Here is a 17,778-nt window from a genome sequence, read left to right as displayed (position 1 = left end):
GGAATTAGCAAGACATGGGAAATGATCTCAATTTGATGTTCCAAGTATACACTCTAAATTTTTTTCCGTTCTTGACAACATCAAAGAGAACGCGTTGCGTGTAAAAAAAAATAGCACCTGAAATGGTGTTTGTGTTGTTGCTTGGCGTTGCCAGATACTGTGTTGTCTCATATAACCGTTGTCAAACGCTGTGTTGTCTGATATAGGCCACGATATCGCCCACGTAAGGGACACGAAAAACTACTAAATAATCTGGCCGACACGAATCCTATCTCTCTGCAGATTTTTCTTACTAAATAATCTGGCGTACTCAGCACACACCCTGTCGCTTGTAACGCCGCATAAAAATCATTCTAGTTCACAATGACATCATTATATTCAATGTCAATATGACATCATAAGTGATAAAACGAAACCATCATTGAAATGTAAAAGCAATGCACTGCACAATGAAGCAAGACTGCTGCTAGTAAAAATAAAGAATCATCCGCACAGTGATAAATTATGTGCTTCAAGAACAATATGAGCATGCGAAATACTTAGTTTGAGTAACTTGAGCATATGACTTTATAACGTAAAAACACTTCTGAAATGAACCCGTAGATATAGCCCCGGTGTACTGCAAAATTCAACCCATATGCTGAAGTTTCACGCTTCAAAGTCGCATGCTTATGTCCAAGGATCTAATGGAATGGAGTATAATAACAAAATATTGTCAAGGAAAACAAGACAGTCAGTGTGCCAATACTAAGGTAGAGTATGAACTACTGTTGAACAACTGGTACAGTCATATTCAAGTCAAATTAGTGGGCCTATCACGCCTTTACAGTATGTGCTCAAAATTTCTGAGGAAATTATTGAATTATCCAGCAACACTAAATCCAACCCATATGCTGAAGAGTCACACGCTATCCAGCCACATGTTCATGCCCACAGCCCACGGATTCAAAGGACTGATAAATATAAACGAAATATTGCAAATAAAAACAAGATAGTGTGTTAAGATAAAACTAGAGTATGAACTACTGTTCCACAACTTGCACAGCAATAACCAAGCCAAATTACTTAGCCTATTAGGCCCTACACCTATGTGCTCAAAATTGTTGAAGGCATTTTTCAAATTTCCAGACACTAAATTCAACCAACATGTGTCACGCATTATCAATTCATATGTATGCCCAGTGACAAAGCTAATGGATTTATGTATACCAACGAAATAGAAGCAAAGGATGAACTACTGTTTAACAACTTGCACAAAAATAACCTTGGGTCAAAGAAAGAGGCTTATTATGACCTTACAGCATGTGTTCGAATTTTCTGAAGAAATTATTCAGTTTTTCAGACACATATTGGGTGTTTTTGTCGCCAACAACAACTCTCTGAATAAATGCCAGGAATTGAAATTCCTTTGGGTATGACACATCCCAGGCATAATAACATGCCATCATATCGATCAAAATATCGAACACCGTTGCGCGATTGTTACCACAAGGGACGGATTTCCCAACAGCTAGGATCCAGCCTTGAATGGACCCATCCTGATGTCTTGCGACAACTAGATGCGGAGGATCATGCTTCTGACTCCTGGTCTCTATGTCGTGAGCCTGAAACACAGACACATATTCAAGTACTTACATACGAATTTTTGTTATCGCTTCCAAAAAAATCTGAAGTCATCAGGTAAGGACATCCATAATATACATCAGTTATTAGGTTAGCCTTTCCTGCCTAAACATATTCCTATCACATATTAATGGAAGTGGCAATTATGTACCTGTTGGACTAGTAAAGCAGTTAAACCGCTTTTTTGCAGACGGTTAATTCTTGCATCGGTAAGCTTCGACTGTAGTTTCAGCAGTTTGGTGAGCTCATCCTTGTCACCTTCAGTGGACTGATGAAATGAAATGGTAAAATAATTCTTACTAATTGTGGAGCACACTAAATTTGCAAGCCCAAATTTACCTGAAATATTACATCCAATATATTTATCATATTTTGATAACTGCTTTTCATGTCTTCAATGGTGGTTGGTGCAATTATCTTCTTGAACTCTTCTCTGACCTGAGATAAAAAGCAAATTCATCACAAACACTGATAGAAATGGTTGATAACATTAGACGAGGAGCGGCAAGCCTTTTTTGCTATTCACGACCGCGTTTCGATTTCCTATGTAACCCACGGCTGCATTTCAGTGCATAGTTATAATGAACTATCTTGACACCAAATGCGTTGAACTTTCCATGGTATATTTACAGTGAGTTATGGACAAATCATGTCGCCATGACGTATTACTCAACGGATCGAAATCACGAGTAGTCGTGCAGATATGAATAACTATAGTGGGATTGATCTTGCAGTTTAACATATGTATCAAATATGTAAGCAGATATGGTAGGCCGTGGCTATGGCTGCCACAATCTATTACGCAACAAATGCGGTACGCTCCCATCAAAGACTAAAATCAATGAATGAGTTTGCAATCGCAGAAAAAGGCAGACTTTTATTTGTGCATGTTAGCATTATCTCTATAGCAGACCTGCGAACTAAACAGTCCTAGCTGTCTGATTTTTCTAATATACATGCAAGAAGGTGTTGTATTGCTCGTGCACACGTGCAATTCCCAATAAAATATACGTAAGAGTTTATTTGATGACTTGAAATTGACTCGGAAATTTTGCTCAGAATCACGACTCAATACACATTTATGAAGCGCTTGAGTCAAGTCATTTAGCTCATTGACTCGAGACAAGTCAAGCCACGCCAAAAAGTTGACTCGAGCCAAAGCAACAGTGGTATAAGAACTATAAAGTGATTATAATATGGTTCGATGATATAATAACCACACTCACCAGTTTGATATCAGTCAAGGAAGGGAACAGATCAAGTATTTGCGACAGGGGAATGTCTTTTTGAATTATCTTGGAACGTCGATGTCCGTAGAGGTAGTTGAAAAGAAAGACAACCTTTTTCCAATCGCGATTGACATTCAAAAATTCACTTCGAAGCTGGAGAGAAGCTTCTTCAGCATTTAGAATGGATCCACCTAAAATCGCACATTTGAAGTATTTACCAAAAACATTGAAACTTGTACTTTCCAAACCAGAGGTCTCAAACTAAACTGTGGTCGCGGGCCAATTTTCCAGTTTTTGACGGCGCCGCGGGCCGCAGCATCAATAAGGCTATTCCATGTATTTCTGAGTAGGCCTTAGTTGACGGGATGAAGTTGTGCCATTAAAAGTGAGCTGATACTGCAGACTGACATTCAACACACATCATAAAAATGTGATTTTCTCTTGTATCAATTTAGGCCGGGCATGAAAAATCATCACATTTAGAACTATTTTAATAGAAATGTTGTTGCACTTGATAAATATTAATTATAAGATATAGACGCCACGTGAGCGGAAAAATATATAATGTTATCATAAAAGCTATCACGATATAATTTTGCAGCTACTATTAATATTGTGAATTTAACAGATTGATAATAATAGAGATTGATCTGATATCACAGCATTTGGGGTTCAGCAGTGTAGCCCAAGCCAGGATTCGGCTATACTCCTGATAAGTGGGTTATTAAGCTCATGGTCAATACCTTCAAATATAGAGCAGAAAAATAACAATATAAATATAATAATGAATCTGTCATAGGTATAGAAATGTCGGAACGCCGAACAACCCATTGTTATTACATCTTGGAGCGTACCACTACGGCACTCGTACCTTTCAGTAGCCTAATTACATGATTTAGCGATCCAAGATGTAACTAATAGATTGCCATGGTTGCCAAAACTACTTGCTTAGTAAGCGAAATACCATGCTGCGACCTTCTGGTCTATTACTATTCCCATGACTCCGTGTCCACTTGGGTCATTTTCATGTAACCATTGAGTCAGCCCGAGATATATGTGCCACTTATCTATTGTAAAATTATTTAAAATCTAAAATGTCGTCGCGGGCCGCACAAAATGATCTGGCGAGCCGCATGCGGCCCGCGGGCCGTGTGTTTTAGACCTCTGTTCTAAACCATACCTGAAGTCACAAGCGAAGTATTGCTTTTGCCCCGAGGTGCAGCGCGATTTCTCAGAAGTCGAAGTTGTCTTAGTTTCTGGGACAACTTCTTGTTAAAATTACGCTAGAAAGCAAATGAAAATATGATTGCAAATAAATATAGGAAAAAACAACGAAGATTTGACTTTACCCAAGGTGGATGTTGCAAAGTTGATCCTAGACATGGATACTTTTCGATAAGTGCCTTTCCAAATTTGGAATATGCCGACTTTCCAGTCATGTCACCACTTCTGAGGACGTGATTGGCACACTCTTCCACAACAAGATGTATGACTTCATATGCAGCTCGTGCCTCGAGAGCTTGTCGCACTTCGTAACTGAATTCGGGTAAAGGCATCCCATGAATTTGTTCGGAGTAATTGCCGCTAGATGACGGCTGCAATATTAATATAAACAGGATTGTGTTAAACTATAGTTATTTGGATATATTACCCCTTAGTCTACACTTGTATCAGGCAGTGCATCTGGTACAGACAGATCGGTCATCATTCTTCCTCGTCTTTGCTGGTTGGTACGGACTTCTGAAGCATTCAGTTGGGATGATGGGTAGTTGCAAAATATTACCAAATAAATCAATACCAGTTTCACAGCTGCGCAAGATGCTACACCCTCAGCGAACGGCTCTGCTATGGGCCAAGTGGTATCCGACGCTTCTGCCAGTGATTGTGCATCAACGTTGAACGATTCCTTCCGAGGGATGATGGTATACGGCTCAGATGAAGAGACAGAAGCATCACACGGATTTTCTGAAGCCTCGGTCAACCTCTTTTTCCATAACTGAAATATCAACATCAACTCGCATACACACATTCAACAGCAAATGAGTTGCTTCTACCTCTTGTAATTTCAGTAGACGGCGTGTAGTACCAATATTGAATAACTGCCATAGATCTTTGTCGACAACCTCGGTGAAAACATCCGAGTCTATATCATTATCTGAAAAATAATTGACGCTAAGTTGCAAACAGAACTCAATATGGCGATAGACTGAAACCCCATAACTACAAACACCAAACATGCCCAACATTCTTAGTCATCACAAACCGCTGCGTGTTAATATTATGACTGATTTGAGGCCACGGAAAATCATGATCAGAAATACAGCACAACCTGTGACTACTGCCATCTTCAACGGCAAATGAATTCATAGCAGACTCGACTCGAAATAACAATTACTAATTTATGGTAGTTGCAAAAAAGACGATTATTCATGTAAAGCAGTTCATCAATGCATATAAATTCTGGAAAACCATCATCTTGGAAGCTGTCAACTAGGATATCACCTACGACCTACGTTGTATGAGACGTTTTTGTGCAAAACTTGTGTAGAAGTAACAACACACGCGTCTAATTGACAATTCTTAAACGCTAACAATTGCCATTACATGTGTACAAGAAAAAGCATTTTGGGAGTAAATGGCGAAGTTGCATACAATCGCTAGAATTCTTCATTGTGGATAGCTATCAAGCAAGTTAGGTCATACGCCACATTGGGTGAACTGACAAAAGAAAATGACACCTGCACAATTTAAAGCAGTCGAACAAAATTCACATTACATACTTTCTGGTGAAGAATCTAATGCAGTTACTTCATTGACGAGGTCATTCAAATCAATTTCAGCCTGTTCGTTATGATGTGTCCTACAATGATTTTTGAACCGATTATGATTTTCAAATCTTTTCCGACAAACCGACCAAGTTAAGATCAAACTTGGATGATCCTTGTGGCGCTTCAGCAAGTGTTTTCAAAGCTTATCTGGACTTTCAAAAAATGAGAACAGTCACCAGGATTGTAGACATGACATTATTTGAGGAACTTAAGATCGGTCGAAGTATTATTTCGCATTAATAGCATATATCTGTAAAATTTATATTCGTGATTACACTTGGTAGTACCATTCAACCCCACCCAAGATGCATAAAAATGAAATGAGTGTAGAGAGGTTTCACACGTTAATCAGGAGAGATATCAAAGCACACGAACAAATCATCACTGCCAACTATACATCATGATGTAGCCTACACAGGTGATGTGATGAAACAAGAAGGATCAATTAGTTTATATTTTGCTCACCAACAACTTGCACAAAACATGTTCATAGGGAACACTGATTCTTGCTGATCAAGCAATCATGTATCGATGTTTGCAATGAACCAGACAACGAAATAACAGAGAATTTGCAAGTGGAATCAAACTCTTCTATCAAGGATAGTTATCAGAGGATAGGAATAAAATGATCACTGCCGACTTAATTATCACGTGGACTACACAGGCTTTGCAGATATATATATACATTTTTCTTAGGTTAAGTTGTTTGCAAATCAGCACTACGTCCACACGGCATGTTCAGGGGGAACACGAATAGGTGAAGGTCATGCTTAAAACCTCTCGATGTCTGAAAATGACATCAACCACCTAGTCCACATCCTTTTAGTCTTCAGTACTTCATAATTAAGCAAGCAAAGGATGCAATGCCTGATGGCAAATGACCAGCATCTTGTAAATTTCCTCAAAACTTCCGAAAGTCATTACATCAGCCTAACTAAGCCCTTATTGCGCTAATGTTGTAGCATACCATGAGGTAACATACAAACGAAGGCGACAAATGCTTTAGCTTTTACCTTCCAATTTATCGATGTGGTGAGATGCGATACCGTTAATGGCTAAGAAACCTCTCAAATCGGCACACGCTCTTCCTGTCATGGTGTCGTATCGCAAAAGAACCACGTGGCGGTGTTCGAAGGGAGATGACGTTGTCATTATTGGGAAAAGGTGAACGCGAAAAAAGGAAAGACATCAAATTTCTCTCGATCGCGGCGTTGTTGACACGATTAGCCGTTGCCACCAACGGAAAATACTGCGCTAGTGTTGTCTCGAATTTAGAGTGTAGTTCAGTAAGCAGTAGTTTAAATACAAGTTACCCCAGCTCTTTACATTCAAGAACACCTCTGTTCAATGTACACAGATCAAGCCTCTCTTCAGCTCATATCGCATATATAGATAGTTATTAGGAAAATTAGGACTGCAAAAACCAGCACATTACATGATCAATGGTGATATATGAAATGAATAAATAGACTTACATGATCACATGTTTCCATGGGTTCTTGAGGCAAAAGTATTATCGCAAAAGATGACTGCACCGGCACAAAATCCGTTCAGATGACTCCTCACGTCACTATCAACATTGTCTGTTAGCACAGGCACGGTAGAACCAGGGGGTCTCTTCGAAGAGTCGATACCAGTTGGATGAATTTGAAGATCAATCCAAGACTGTTGAAAAGAAAATACTTGTTTCAAAAATTTGCAATACAGGGGAACTATTCAATATTCGAACAGCTTCTTCGAGGTGCAAAACTTCAATATAAAATTGAATAGTATATGCATATTGAAATGAGCCCGAATATTTTCGGCTGAGACTCGTCAGGGGTAATCGTCAGCAACTAGTAGAGAACTCGAAAGAACGTTGTACATCAAAAATCGTATCACAAAATATGACGTCACCGGCATTCAGTATTACGCAGATATCACACTGGATACATTTGTATGTGACAAAAGGGTGTCTTTCATAGAACAAATAATTATTGTAATGGAAAGTTGCATGTGACCGTACCACCAATTTTACTACAGCACGAGTAGCATACTTTCCTGGATTGTTAATCATTTTAGTGGAATTTTACCAGCAAACATTCATAAAAATAACCGAATGCAGCAGAATCAAATTCATTATCTAAGGATATACCAGTTTACTTACGAAATACCGCGATGCTTACCAGTATTTTAAACAACAAATGCATTTCAAGAAGGTGCCAATTGCAATACATACTACCTGCACATTAGGGCATTTTTCATATTCTTTCCATCAGCCGCAACCCAGGCTTGATGAGTCCCTGATTCGTGGCGTGCCATGGCGGATCTTTTTTTTACTGGTCAAATCCAAATGCTGCTCCTAGAAAATACGAAACATTACAAAGGAAAATTGTAAATTTGATGCAAAAGTAAATATAAATATTTCACACAGATATGTTACAGAAGCGCAGGAGAGGTGCTCAGCCCCCCCAGGTTGAGAACCACTGACCTAGCCCATTATAGTTCAGTAAGCAATAGTTAAAGTACAAGATACACGAGCTCATTACGTTCAACTACATCTCTGTTCAGTGTTCAGTGTACACAGTTCAGGGTACACTGTACTGTACAGTGTACACAGATGAAGCCTTTTTCAGCTCATATCGAATAGCCCGTAAGCTACTCTGCGAGATAGTTCGTGAGAAAAGTAGGACTGCAAAAACCAGCAAATTACATAATCAATGGTGATATATAAAATGAAAACATGGGCTTACATAATCACATGTATCCATGGGCTCTTGAGACAAAGGTTTGTATCACATAAGATGACTGTGCCGGCACAAAACCCGTTACGAACGACTCCTCACGTCACTGTCAACATTGTCTGATAGCGCAGGCACGGTAGACCCAGGGGGCTCTTTTCAAAGAGTGGACATCAGTTGAACGAATTTGAGGATCAATCCAAGACTATTGAAAAGAAATATTTGTTGCCAAAATTTGCAATACAAATGAACTGCTCAGTAATCACGCAGATATCATACTGGATACAGTTTTTTTTTTCTGCAATAAGTTGTGCGTGACAGAAGGGTGTATTTCATAGAATAATTGAGTAATGGAATGGAAAGTTGCACATGACGTTACCACCAATTTTACTCTGACACAGTTAGTATACTTCCTTGATTGTTAACAATTTTTGTGAAATTTTACCAGCAAACATTCATAAAAATCTTTATCACAAAGATAACTGATTGCAACAGAATCAAATTCATTCTCTAAGGATATACCAGTTCACTTACAAAACACCGTGATGCTTACCAGTATTCCATACAGCAAATGCATTCCAAAAAGGTGCCAAGTTCAATACATACTACCTGCAAAATAGAGTTTAGTTCAGTTACCGTATCACAATAAACTCAGAAAAGTCAAATTTGGGGATTGGGCAAAACAAATACTACCCCTTGTGATCCATGTTTTGTTGAAAAGATTGTTTGTTTGGCTGTGCTATTATTGGGGCGATTTTTTGGACCTAAAAAGGTAAGATTTTTACTAAAAAATTCAAATTCACACATATTTTGATGATGAAAAACTTAATTTTGACCCCATGTACTTAAATTAGGTGTTTCTCATATAGTGTTAGAATTGTATTACCGGAACTTATCTTTATTTCTGGCTGGAGCTGTCTGTTCTTCCGAAGTAATTTGACCTGAAAAATCTTTTAGCATGAAAATTGACCAATTTTTACATGAAAAAGAACTTATTTTATCAAAATCTGGACCCATGAATAATTCTAGTATTAGTTACATCTCGTATTATGGTAGAAATAATTAAAAATATGTTGGTAGTACAACGAAAGATACTTTCCTACATTTTCGGGTAGAAAGTGTCTGTCCTAACTAAGTAGCTTGGCAAGAATGAAGAAAGAATGTTCACCAGCTGCAGTTGTTGGCCGGCAACACTGAAGTTTTGCGTACACTGCACTCTCTCTCTCATTATGACAAAGTTGTCTACATCGCAATTATTCATCATACGGTTTCTAATAGAAGAACCAATGCCCACGCAGTCTTGCTTCAGTTAGGATAGTGCAATAGGCTACGTTGAGTATTTGTTTCATTTGACAGTTAATGATTCACAATGAGCATACGATGGTCCATCTACAACGGTAGGACTATAAAGTAGGCTACAAGATGTAAATTGTAAAATGATAAGTTCACCGACAGTGCAATCATCTATGATACAAACGAAATGCAAGTTGCCAACAAAATTTTGATTTTGTAAAGAATTTTGGCAATTTTTGACCTAACGGTACAATTTTGACAAAATTCTGACCTATTTTGACATGTCAAAAAAAATCGCTTTAGGTAACACCTTACCACTTGGAATAAACAGTAGGCCTACAGTGTAAAATGTGTTGCAGTTGAAAAACAATCAAAACCGTTGCATGACTGTCATACCGGCATTCAATTGCTGACATTGCAGTACTTGTCCACAATGGACCACAATATCGCCTACATAGTGATATTTCAGTGTGGATAGAGAGAACATCCCTTTATCCATATGCAGGCCGTGTTATTTTTGGCATTTCAGGAGCCAGATGCCAAAACTGCCAAAAATAAAAATTTGAAAATGCCAAAAATAAGCAATTTTTGGCATATGCCAAAAATAACACGGCTTGCCAAATAGTGTATTTCGTTAATGGTGTTGTGTTAACAGGACCGCGTTACAAGCGAGAACAGCGTGTGTGAAAGGCAGGTTCTTAATCTGGGTCCAGCCCACCCATTAGGTGTGAAAGCATGGTGGCCTAAATGGTGTGGGCACAGCGAGATTGAACAGCTGACTGCATTTGGTTTACGTCATACCTTCCATTTGTCCAAAGGCGATTTTACGACCATTTTTGACCGGCTTGCCGAGCGCTAAATTTGATAAAACGGGTATCAATGAGAAGCTGCCACTGTACTGATTATTAAAATATAAATTATATTCTGCTCATGAAACTGGAACTCCCAAAATCAACCACGATTTCTGCATTGTGATCGAGTTTAACATTGTGACGCAACAAACTGTCTGACTATTTCTGAGCTGCCTAGTCTCGTTTTGCCAGACAGTCTTGTTGCGTCAATGTTCCTAAAGAAGCTAACCTTCCCAGGACTCTTCCATGCGAGTTGGTAATATTAAAGCCACCCGAAGTGACAAAAGTCCTCCGAAAATATTTAGGAGATGGGATAGTCGGGCTGCTAAATATAATGTGTTGAGAGACAACACAGGAAACTCCTGGAAAAGTATCGGGAAGAAAATTCTTCCCGCGATGAGATCGATGGCACTGGCGAAGTGATCTCCTTTCATGATGCATGGAAGCCGGTTCGGCCCTCCAAAGATTTTGAAGCTCTGAAAACCTTTTGTGGATGACTGGCAACATTCTTTCCCTCAACGGCTACTGTTGAAGCCGATATTTCCCAGATTCGCTGGGCGAGAAATGAATTTAGGAGAAACTTAGCTGACCTGAGTTTGGAAGCACTGTTACAGTGCAAACGATTTAAGTCTATTCAACAGCTGTAAAAATCAGGTGTTGAGCGTGTTTGTTAGGCTTTTCTTTCTTTTTTTGCTTATTGGCACCGATTCCAATGGATACTGCACATTTTGTGGTTTCGTTTGATATTATTAACCTATAAAATCGTTAGGTTTTTTCTTATTATTATTGTTTGTTGGCACTGATTATACGTGGATGCTGCACATTTTGTGGTGTCTTTTGACAAACTGGCCGAAATGAAGCGTTTTTGTGACTAATTCGAGTCTGAAACTATCTATTTAGAGGACGATGCCAAAACTGCCAAAAATAAAAATCGAAAAATGCCAAAAATAAGTTATTTTTGGCAGTTTTGGCATATGCCAAAAATAACACGGCCTGTCCATATGTCAAAAAAGTTACTTTTATAGCAGCTTCCCATCAGTACCGTTACTGGACCTGGTCGCAGCCTGGTATATTATCAGATTCGAAGCTCGATCATCCAGCAATAACATCAGACGAATCATATAGTACAAAACATCTAAAGAACATTCATATGAATAAGGGATATCAGTAGCCGGCTAAAACATCTAGAACAAACGACGTTACTGCAATGTCAAAGCGAGTTAATTTTATGACTATTCTCACATTACATACATTCAATAACATTTACCGCATTTCCATACCTTACAGTACATGGATGTTATGATCCTTTACGCCATCAGGTAGCAGAAACTGTTTCAATATATCCATTTCGCCAAGTTTTTTCGTGTACCCTACTCTCTGCCTGAAGCCTGACGAACCACCAATTCAAATCCAAACTGAAATCGAGCGCGCTCTACCGTAACGCAGGTTGTGACCCCTCTGCGTCACAGGGAAATATGTATATTTCATTGAAATATTACCCTTAAACTTAGTGTTGGGTCAAGTGAGTAATATTATTTTACATATACCGTGATTTAATGTGATCTCCAAACGTAGCGATGGTTTATGAATGCAAAATTGATGATAAATTACCAAGTATATATTTTCTTGAAAATGAGCCGCAGTGGCGAAGTGTTACATGTAAACGGAGAAATACGCAGAAGCGTTACGACGATAATGGCCCAATGCGTTTATATGCCCAAAAAGTGTGTCTGTACGCAGAAAAAAGTGTTATGAAGTGTTCAATACGACCTTGCGGATTTACAGTGTAATTTGTGATATCAGCTGGCAGAAAAATCTATAGCCGTAAGAAAATCTAGATATAGTATAGAATAGAATTGGTGAAATTGAAATGGCATGGTGTAAAAAATATCAACAGCTGTACGCACAATTTCCAATTATGCATAGATACATACCAATCATGCTACATACAAAAAACTTATCGATTAAAAATGTCCATGCTATTGACCAATTATGATTTTATTTACAGGGAGCCTTGCTGATAATTGGCGGCCTTACTTTCCATATGTTGCTATTCTTTGAAATATTGTTTTCACCTGGACAGTTGGAATATTTAAGACTGAATTGGAAATCGGTCACGCACGACACTGAGTTGCACCATGACGATGAATCTACATCTGTTGAAAGTGATGATATCGCGAACACACGGGGTTTGTACCAGGGCTGTGAAGTCGGTAAATTTTACTACCGACTCCAACTCCCACTCCGACTCCACACAATTTCAATATGCCGACTCCGACTCCAACAGCAATACCAATTTACTTCGAAAATCATATGCCACAGTAACAGTAAATGACTATCATATAGTCATTAAACATATGCAAAACATGATTAACCATGGCATGCAAAATTATTTCATTGTTGCACCGCTCGAATTATTCACTACGCAATTAACATGGAAGATTGCCTTTCTAAACATCCCTACTCTGTCACAGTATCATGGTATAATTCCAAAAAATGGAATCAATTTGTGATTGCATCGCGAAGCTGCATATTGCGATTTTCTTCCTGTATGCAATTGAATTGCAATTAGCAAATAATATCCACTTTTATCGATATCAGGGGTGGCAAACCTTTTTCGCCAAAGGGTCACATGAGATGTACCAACCATTGCGCGGACAACTGGAATGTTGATAACCTTTTTTTAGTCGCCCGATAGAATCGAACCGAATTAGGTAACATTAACAACAAAAGCTATATTACTACGCTTCCCAATTGATAACAAGTATGTCACGCAACTGTGCAGTGTGCAGTTATGCCCTGGTCGCGCGAAGCACTAAATTCTTTCGAGGGTAATGAATGAATTCTATCAATAAATATGCTACTTACATATATTGGGCTCATTTGGCAAAAGCAGGATTATTCGGCGTTTAGCCATAGCAATATCGACGGTTGCGGTGAACATGCCTCTTTCATTTTGTTGCAATTTTCTAATATCGATATTTACCTCGCAGGCCACACAAAACCTTCTCGCAGGCCACATTCGGCTTGCGGGACACGGGATGGCCATCCTGATCTGTATCGTTTTTAACAATGGTGATTGATGAAACATAAAAATCCTATTGAAAATACTTTGAAACTTAAAGCACTTGTTTTCATGATGAAGAAGTTGGAGTCGGAGTCTGAGTCATGGTCGTTTTCACAAACTCCGACTCCGACTCCAGTCAATATTTTTCCCAAGACTCCGGCTCCAGCCACTATAGCATTCACGACTCCGACTCCGACTCAATCAAGCGAAAATGAGCCACACTCCGACTCCAACTCCACCGACTCCGACTCCACAGACCTGGTTTGTACACATCGTTTGTGTTCAACACCTAATAATATCAGTTGCATCACCACTTTCTCGAATACCCACCGTGAATGCATCAGCCGGACATTTTTCTACATATACCACTATTTAATTTAGGCCCACCTCCTCGAATTTGTATATACATATTTGAATCTGTGTCGCTGGTAGACATGGGAACACGAATCGAATGGTCGAGTTTATCAGCTATAACAATAATGCATACCTATTAACTGTCTCGATTCTAATCGAATGGGGATTGTCGACTTTTTAGGGAATCGAGCCCTTCATTCCCATCGCAGACGCCCTGACCGTGTTACAACATCACCAGCAGCAGTCTTAGCAAACACGAGCCTATTATGGAAGGTCACCAAAATCCCATTTCACTGAAGTTCTGATTGACCTGAAGAATACTCCCAACACCTTAAATCCCCAAACTTTGGTTCGCAAATTTGATCTTCTATACAATTGAATAGTATATTCATATTGAAATGAACCCGAATATTGTCGGCTGACACTCGTAAGGGGTAATCGTCAGCAGCTAGTAGAGAATTGGAAAGAACATTGTTCTTCAACAATCTTATCACAAAAATTCGATAAATTCAATGTGAACTCAACAAATCCTAACGCTAATACTCGGATGATTCGTCATTCAAACGATAGAAACTCCACTTTCAAATGTGTCTCACAAGACAACAATTTTGTACCTCAAATGAGCTTTCACCCTGTTGATATACAATGTACATTTTTCATACGTATTTGCTTTCGATGTTTCTCCTATTTCACTCCTTCTCTGACGATAGCAATCTCCTGGGTTCTATGAGTGTGAATTTATCAGGGTTTCTCGCATGCGTCATCACCACACCGTAAGCGTAACTCCACTTACATATGATAATTATTTCATGAAGACATCAGAACGTGGATGCGTCATTGCTCGGTACTGTTCAGAAACCGGCTTTTTCTGCTGATGCTGATCGTGGAAATGCTTTGCCAAGCTGGGCAATACATACCGTTTGTTCATCTTCCTGAACGTGCAAGGTCAGAATTAGGTTCATGTAGTGAATTAATGCTGGCAGGCCTGTTCGCAGCTATTCGGCCCACAACATTTTCGCGAGTGCCTGACTCTGAAACAGTGGTTCTCAACCTTTTCTAATGTGCAGAATCTTCACGCTAAGATGCATGCTTTCGGTCAACCCAATATTGTTGCTGAGTCACATATACCAAAATCTATAACATTCAATAGTAATATCTTATTGTATCTGTTGTTGATGTTGCTATAAAATTGTCTGTTAGACCGAAAATAAATTATTGCATCAATACTCGAAACACTCTTACAAAAGATGAATATCTGCATAAAATATATATCCATGTGTAATCGCGATTGATGTGTTTGTTTATGGGACAAAACGACTGAAACGAGGCTTCATTGTTGAAAAACATCATGATGTGCTCTCAATTTCAAGCAGTCCCACCAATCAAAACAGAAAAGCCATGTTCGCATATTTACGGATATTGAAATAGCAATATAATTCTCATTGCTTTCGACCGATCATGCAATACGATATGGAACAAAATTCATCCTATGTTGTGGAGCAAGCGTTTAAAAAAAAGCCGCTTTGGTAATCAATGAGCTGTTTTTTTTTCTACATAAAAGTGCTTTTCATCAAAGTAGATTTACTACTAATCTGAAGTTTTTCACAATAAATTATGTAATGCTATGTTACAGTGCAGGTTAAAGCTCAAGCAATGTGATCTTGATTTCCGGAACGATTCCTTTTGATGAGTTTATTCATTAGGAGTAAGACATGAATCAACGACTGTTGTTGGCGTCTCTTATTTAAAATTTTACACAGTTATTCTGTAAAATTCCAAGAAGATTTCCGTAGGACAGTTTGAGAATCAATGCTCAAAATTTTAAAAGAAAAAGCAGATATAACGTGGTATCAACTGTACTTCTGACTTTCCATGCAAAAAGAAAACAGGAGGAAATTCCTATTTTTAGTCATAAAAAATGTTGCAATGTTTTGAATGTTAGGTAATAGTATTTTTGCATTGTATTCTGCACGTGAATCGCATCATTACGCATACTTCACCGGCCAAACACACATATCTTCATCTATCGTCACGTAAGCCGCAATAACGTTTAGGCTGGACAATACTTTCCACAAGTATTCGCTGATATACCATACAGTCACCGTGTGGTGTTTTGATGTTCCAGAGAACGTTCGCGCCGAGCCTCAGTTCGTCGAACCTAATGGGTTCGGTAGAACCCTGGTCATAAGCCAGAAAGTTAATCTTTTGTTAGTCAACCGACCGCGAAGTCGGAAAAAATTCACCATTTTTCAAGATTTTACCCCAGAATTGCAAGTCTAAAATTAAAAAAAAAACTGTCCTCTTTTCAGATTCCCAAAATATGGTAACCCGAATATGTGCGCAATGACACCGTGTCACAATCAAACTTGACTTTAGCTAATTAGTGAGTAGTTCGCATTGCCTGATCAGGAAACAAACACGTAGGCTGCATGATACATCACGTTGGCTACTGCGACTATTAATCACGCTATTATGGTGCAAAATGGCTTCTTCATATGTGTGATTCATTTTGCAGACTTCTGGGCGTAAATACGACCCTCGTAGCATGGATCGCGTCATCAATAAGCTTAGCCATGGGTCTTGGTCGATTGGCCATTCCTGGCATTTGCAGCGCATGGAATATAGATCCATTTTATGCGTATGGTTTCACAAACGTAATGAATTCCAAAGAGCTGCAGAAACACGAAACTGTATATCTGTAAAATTTCGCAGGTCGTTGCCGGCCTACTCACAGCACTCAGTCCGTTTCTCACAACTGAAGTTGGCATACTTTGTTATGCCATATTTTTTGGACTGTTCGGCCCATCTACCGCACTCATCCGTGCTAGCGCAGCGTTGCACTTGGGATCAGATACGTTTTCAATGGCTTACGGTTGGATTATAACTATGAACGGTGTTGGTCTATTAATTGGACCGGCTTTGACAGGTAATGTCTCAGTCACTTTGTTTTCGTTGCACACCGCGGTGCACAATACCTTAACAGATGTTAAGTGCCCAGCTTTGCCGTGACGGTATTGCTGGACCAACTGGGCCAATCGCATCTCGTTTGAGGTCTAAATCATTGCAGTATTACAAAGTTCTCAATAATTTTGAATTATATTGCAGGTCTTATGTACGATGTGACACAATCCTACGACGCGACGTTTTACACAGCAGGAGCTTGTTTAATCGTCAGCGGTGTGTTGGTGGCCTTTCGAGATAAAGCAAAAGAATACAAAAGCGCTAATCAAGTGCAGCTTAGACCAGCTGGTTATGTAAATCATTTCGTTGATCTTCCTGGGATTTCTACTCGTCAGTCCAGGAATCCGATTTCCAATGAGGTCACGGATGGACTTGAACCCGGGACTCTCGCAGGTTCAGCTAAGATTTCCTGATATATGAGCAATGAACACACCCGGTGCTGAATGACCCATTTGCGGAATCTGAAAATATAAAACATATCCAATATATAAATATATTCCGTCTAGAGGGGTGTACCGCGTCGCGCGTGCTTGGACTGAACATATGTTATCCCTACAACCCCCTACACACGAACACAAGCACAAACACGCCTCAAATATTGAGAGATCCTTTTACCCAAATTTGGACCGAGCCACGTTGCCCCAACCCAGCATCATTGCCAAGACGAGCCCACGCTAAGCTATCTCGTCAGAAATCAGTTCATTTCAAACTAAATCCGCATCTACATATTATAAGGATTCACAACACTGGACACTGCCAAAGCTATGGCGTACCAGGAATAGATGAACATTACCAAATAAGGGACGCCGTTCCTTTCTGCTTGGAAACATTACTGGTGTGGTTAATTATCTC

At 39.2% G+C, this 17,778-nt stretch overlaps 3 protein-coding genes and 1 long non-coding RNA gene across 5 annotated transcripts in view; 1 reads left to right on the top strand and 3 right to left on the bottom strand.

Moving 5' to 3' along the window:
* Positions 1-17,381, top strand: part of LOC145438054 (monocarboxylate transporter 13-like) — a 62,556-nt gene extending 45,175 nt beyond the window's left edge. Inside the window, exons 4-8 of the mRNA XM_080315430.1 lie at positions 12,553-12,733; positions 14,781-14,910; positions 16,481-16,619; positions 16,678-16,891; positions 17,071-17,381. Of these exons, the coding sequence (XP_080171556.1) occupies positions 12,553-12,733; positions 14,781-14,910; positions 16,481-16,619; positions 16,678-16,891; positions 17,071-17,339 (933 nt within the window). The 3' untranslated portion in view covers positions 17,340-17,381. The remainder of the gene's footprint in view (positions 1-12,552; positions 12,734-14,780; positions 14,911-16,480; positions 16,620-16,677; positions 16,892-17,070) is intronic.
* Positions 352-2,972, bottom strand: LOC145438095 (uncharacterized). The gene is made up of 4 exons (XM_080315494.1): positions 2,850-2,972; positions 1,963-2,061; positions 1,775-1,891; positions 352-1,604 (listed from the first exon to the last, which is right to left on the bottom strand). Exons 2-4 carry the CDS (start codon positions 2,011-2,013, stop codon positions 1,296-1,298), a joined length of 477 nt encoding a protein of 158 aa, XP_080171620.1. The 5' UTR covers positions 2,014-2,061; positions 2,850-2,972; the 3' UTR covers positions 352-1,295.
* LOC145438097 (uncharacterized) lies at positions 3,907-6,954 on the bottom strand. The gene is made up of 4 exons (XM_080315496.1): positions 6,694-6,954; positions 4,907-5,007; positions 4,651-4,848; positions 3,907-4,592 (listed from the first exon to the last, which is right to left on the bottom strand). Exons 1-4 carry the CDS (start codon positions 6,830-6,832, stop codon positions 4,557-4,559), a joined length of 474 nt encoding a protein of 157 aa, XP_080171622.1. The 5' UTR covers positions 6,833-6,954; the 3' UTR covers positions 3,907-4,556.
* LOC145438125 (uncharacterized) lies at positions 6,962-9,464 on the bottom strand. Of its 2 annotated transcripts, none has more exons than XR_013914837.1 (3): positions 8,413-8,857; positions 7,902-8,021; positions 6,962-7,345 (listed from the first exon to the last, which is right to left on the bottom strand). It is a non-coding gene; the product is annotated as an uncharacterized LOC145438125 (long non-coding RNA). The 2 variants fall into 2 exon arrangements; XR_013914838.1 differs by lacking the exon at positions 6,962-7,345 and adding an exon at positions 8,954-9,464 and having other exon boundaries at positions 7,416-8,021; positions 8,413-8,605.
* Positions 17,382-17,778: the final 397 nt, after the last annotated feature.

The sequence above is a fragment of the Botryllus schlosseri genome, chromosome 4 (assembly GCF_051294905.1).
Source record: "Botryllus schlosseri isolate E-star chromosome 4, Bs_hap1, whole genome shotgun sequence".
NCBI classification, from domain to species: Eukaryota; Metazoa; Chordata; class Ascidiacea; order Stolidobranchia; family Styelidae; genus Botryllus; species Botryllus schlosseri.
This window is presented reverse-complemented; position numbering and strand designations above follow the sequence as displayed.

Excerpts from the sequence above, each read along its gene's own strand:
- LOC145438095 (XM_080315494.1), bottom strand. The coding sequence starts at position 2,013 with ATGAAAAGCAGTTATCAAAATATGATAAATATATTGGATGTAATATTT. Across the intron at positions 1,892-1,962 it reads TATTGGATGTAATATTTCAG|TCCACTGAAGGTGACAAGGA; the intron begins GTAAATTTGGGC and ends TCATTTCATCAG. Across the intron at positions 1,605-1,774 it reads CTGCTTTACTAGTCCAACAG|GCTCACGACATAGAGACCAG; the intron begins GTACATAATTGC and ends TCTGTGTTTCAG.
- LOC145438097 (XM_080315496.1), bottom strand. The coding sequence starts at position 6,832 with ATGACAACGTCATCTCCCTTCGAACACCGCCACGTGGTTCTTTTGCGA. Across the intron at positions 4,849-4,906 it reads GTCTACTGAAATTACAAGAG|TTATGGAAAAAGAGGTTGAC; the intron begins GTAGAAGCAACT and ends TTGATATTTCAG. Across the intron at positions 4,593-4,650 it reads CTTGCGCAGCTGTGAAACTG|AAGTCCGTACCAACCAGCAA; the intron begins GTATTGATTTAT and ends TGAATGCTTCAG.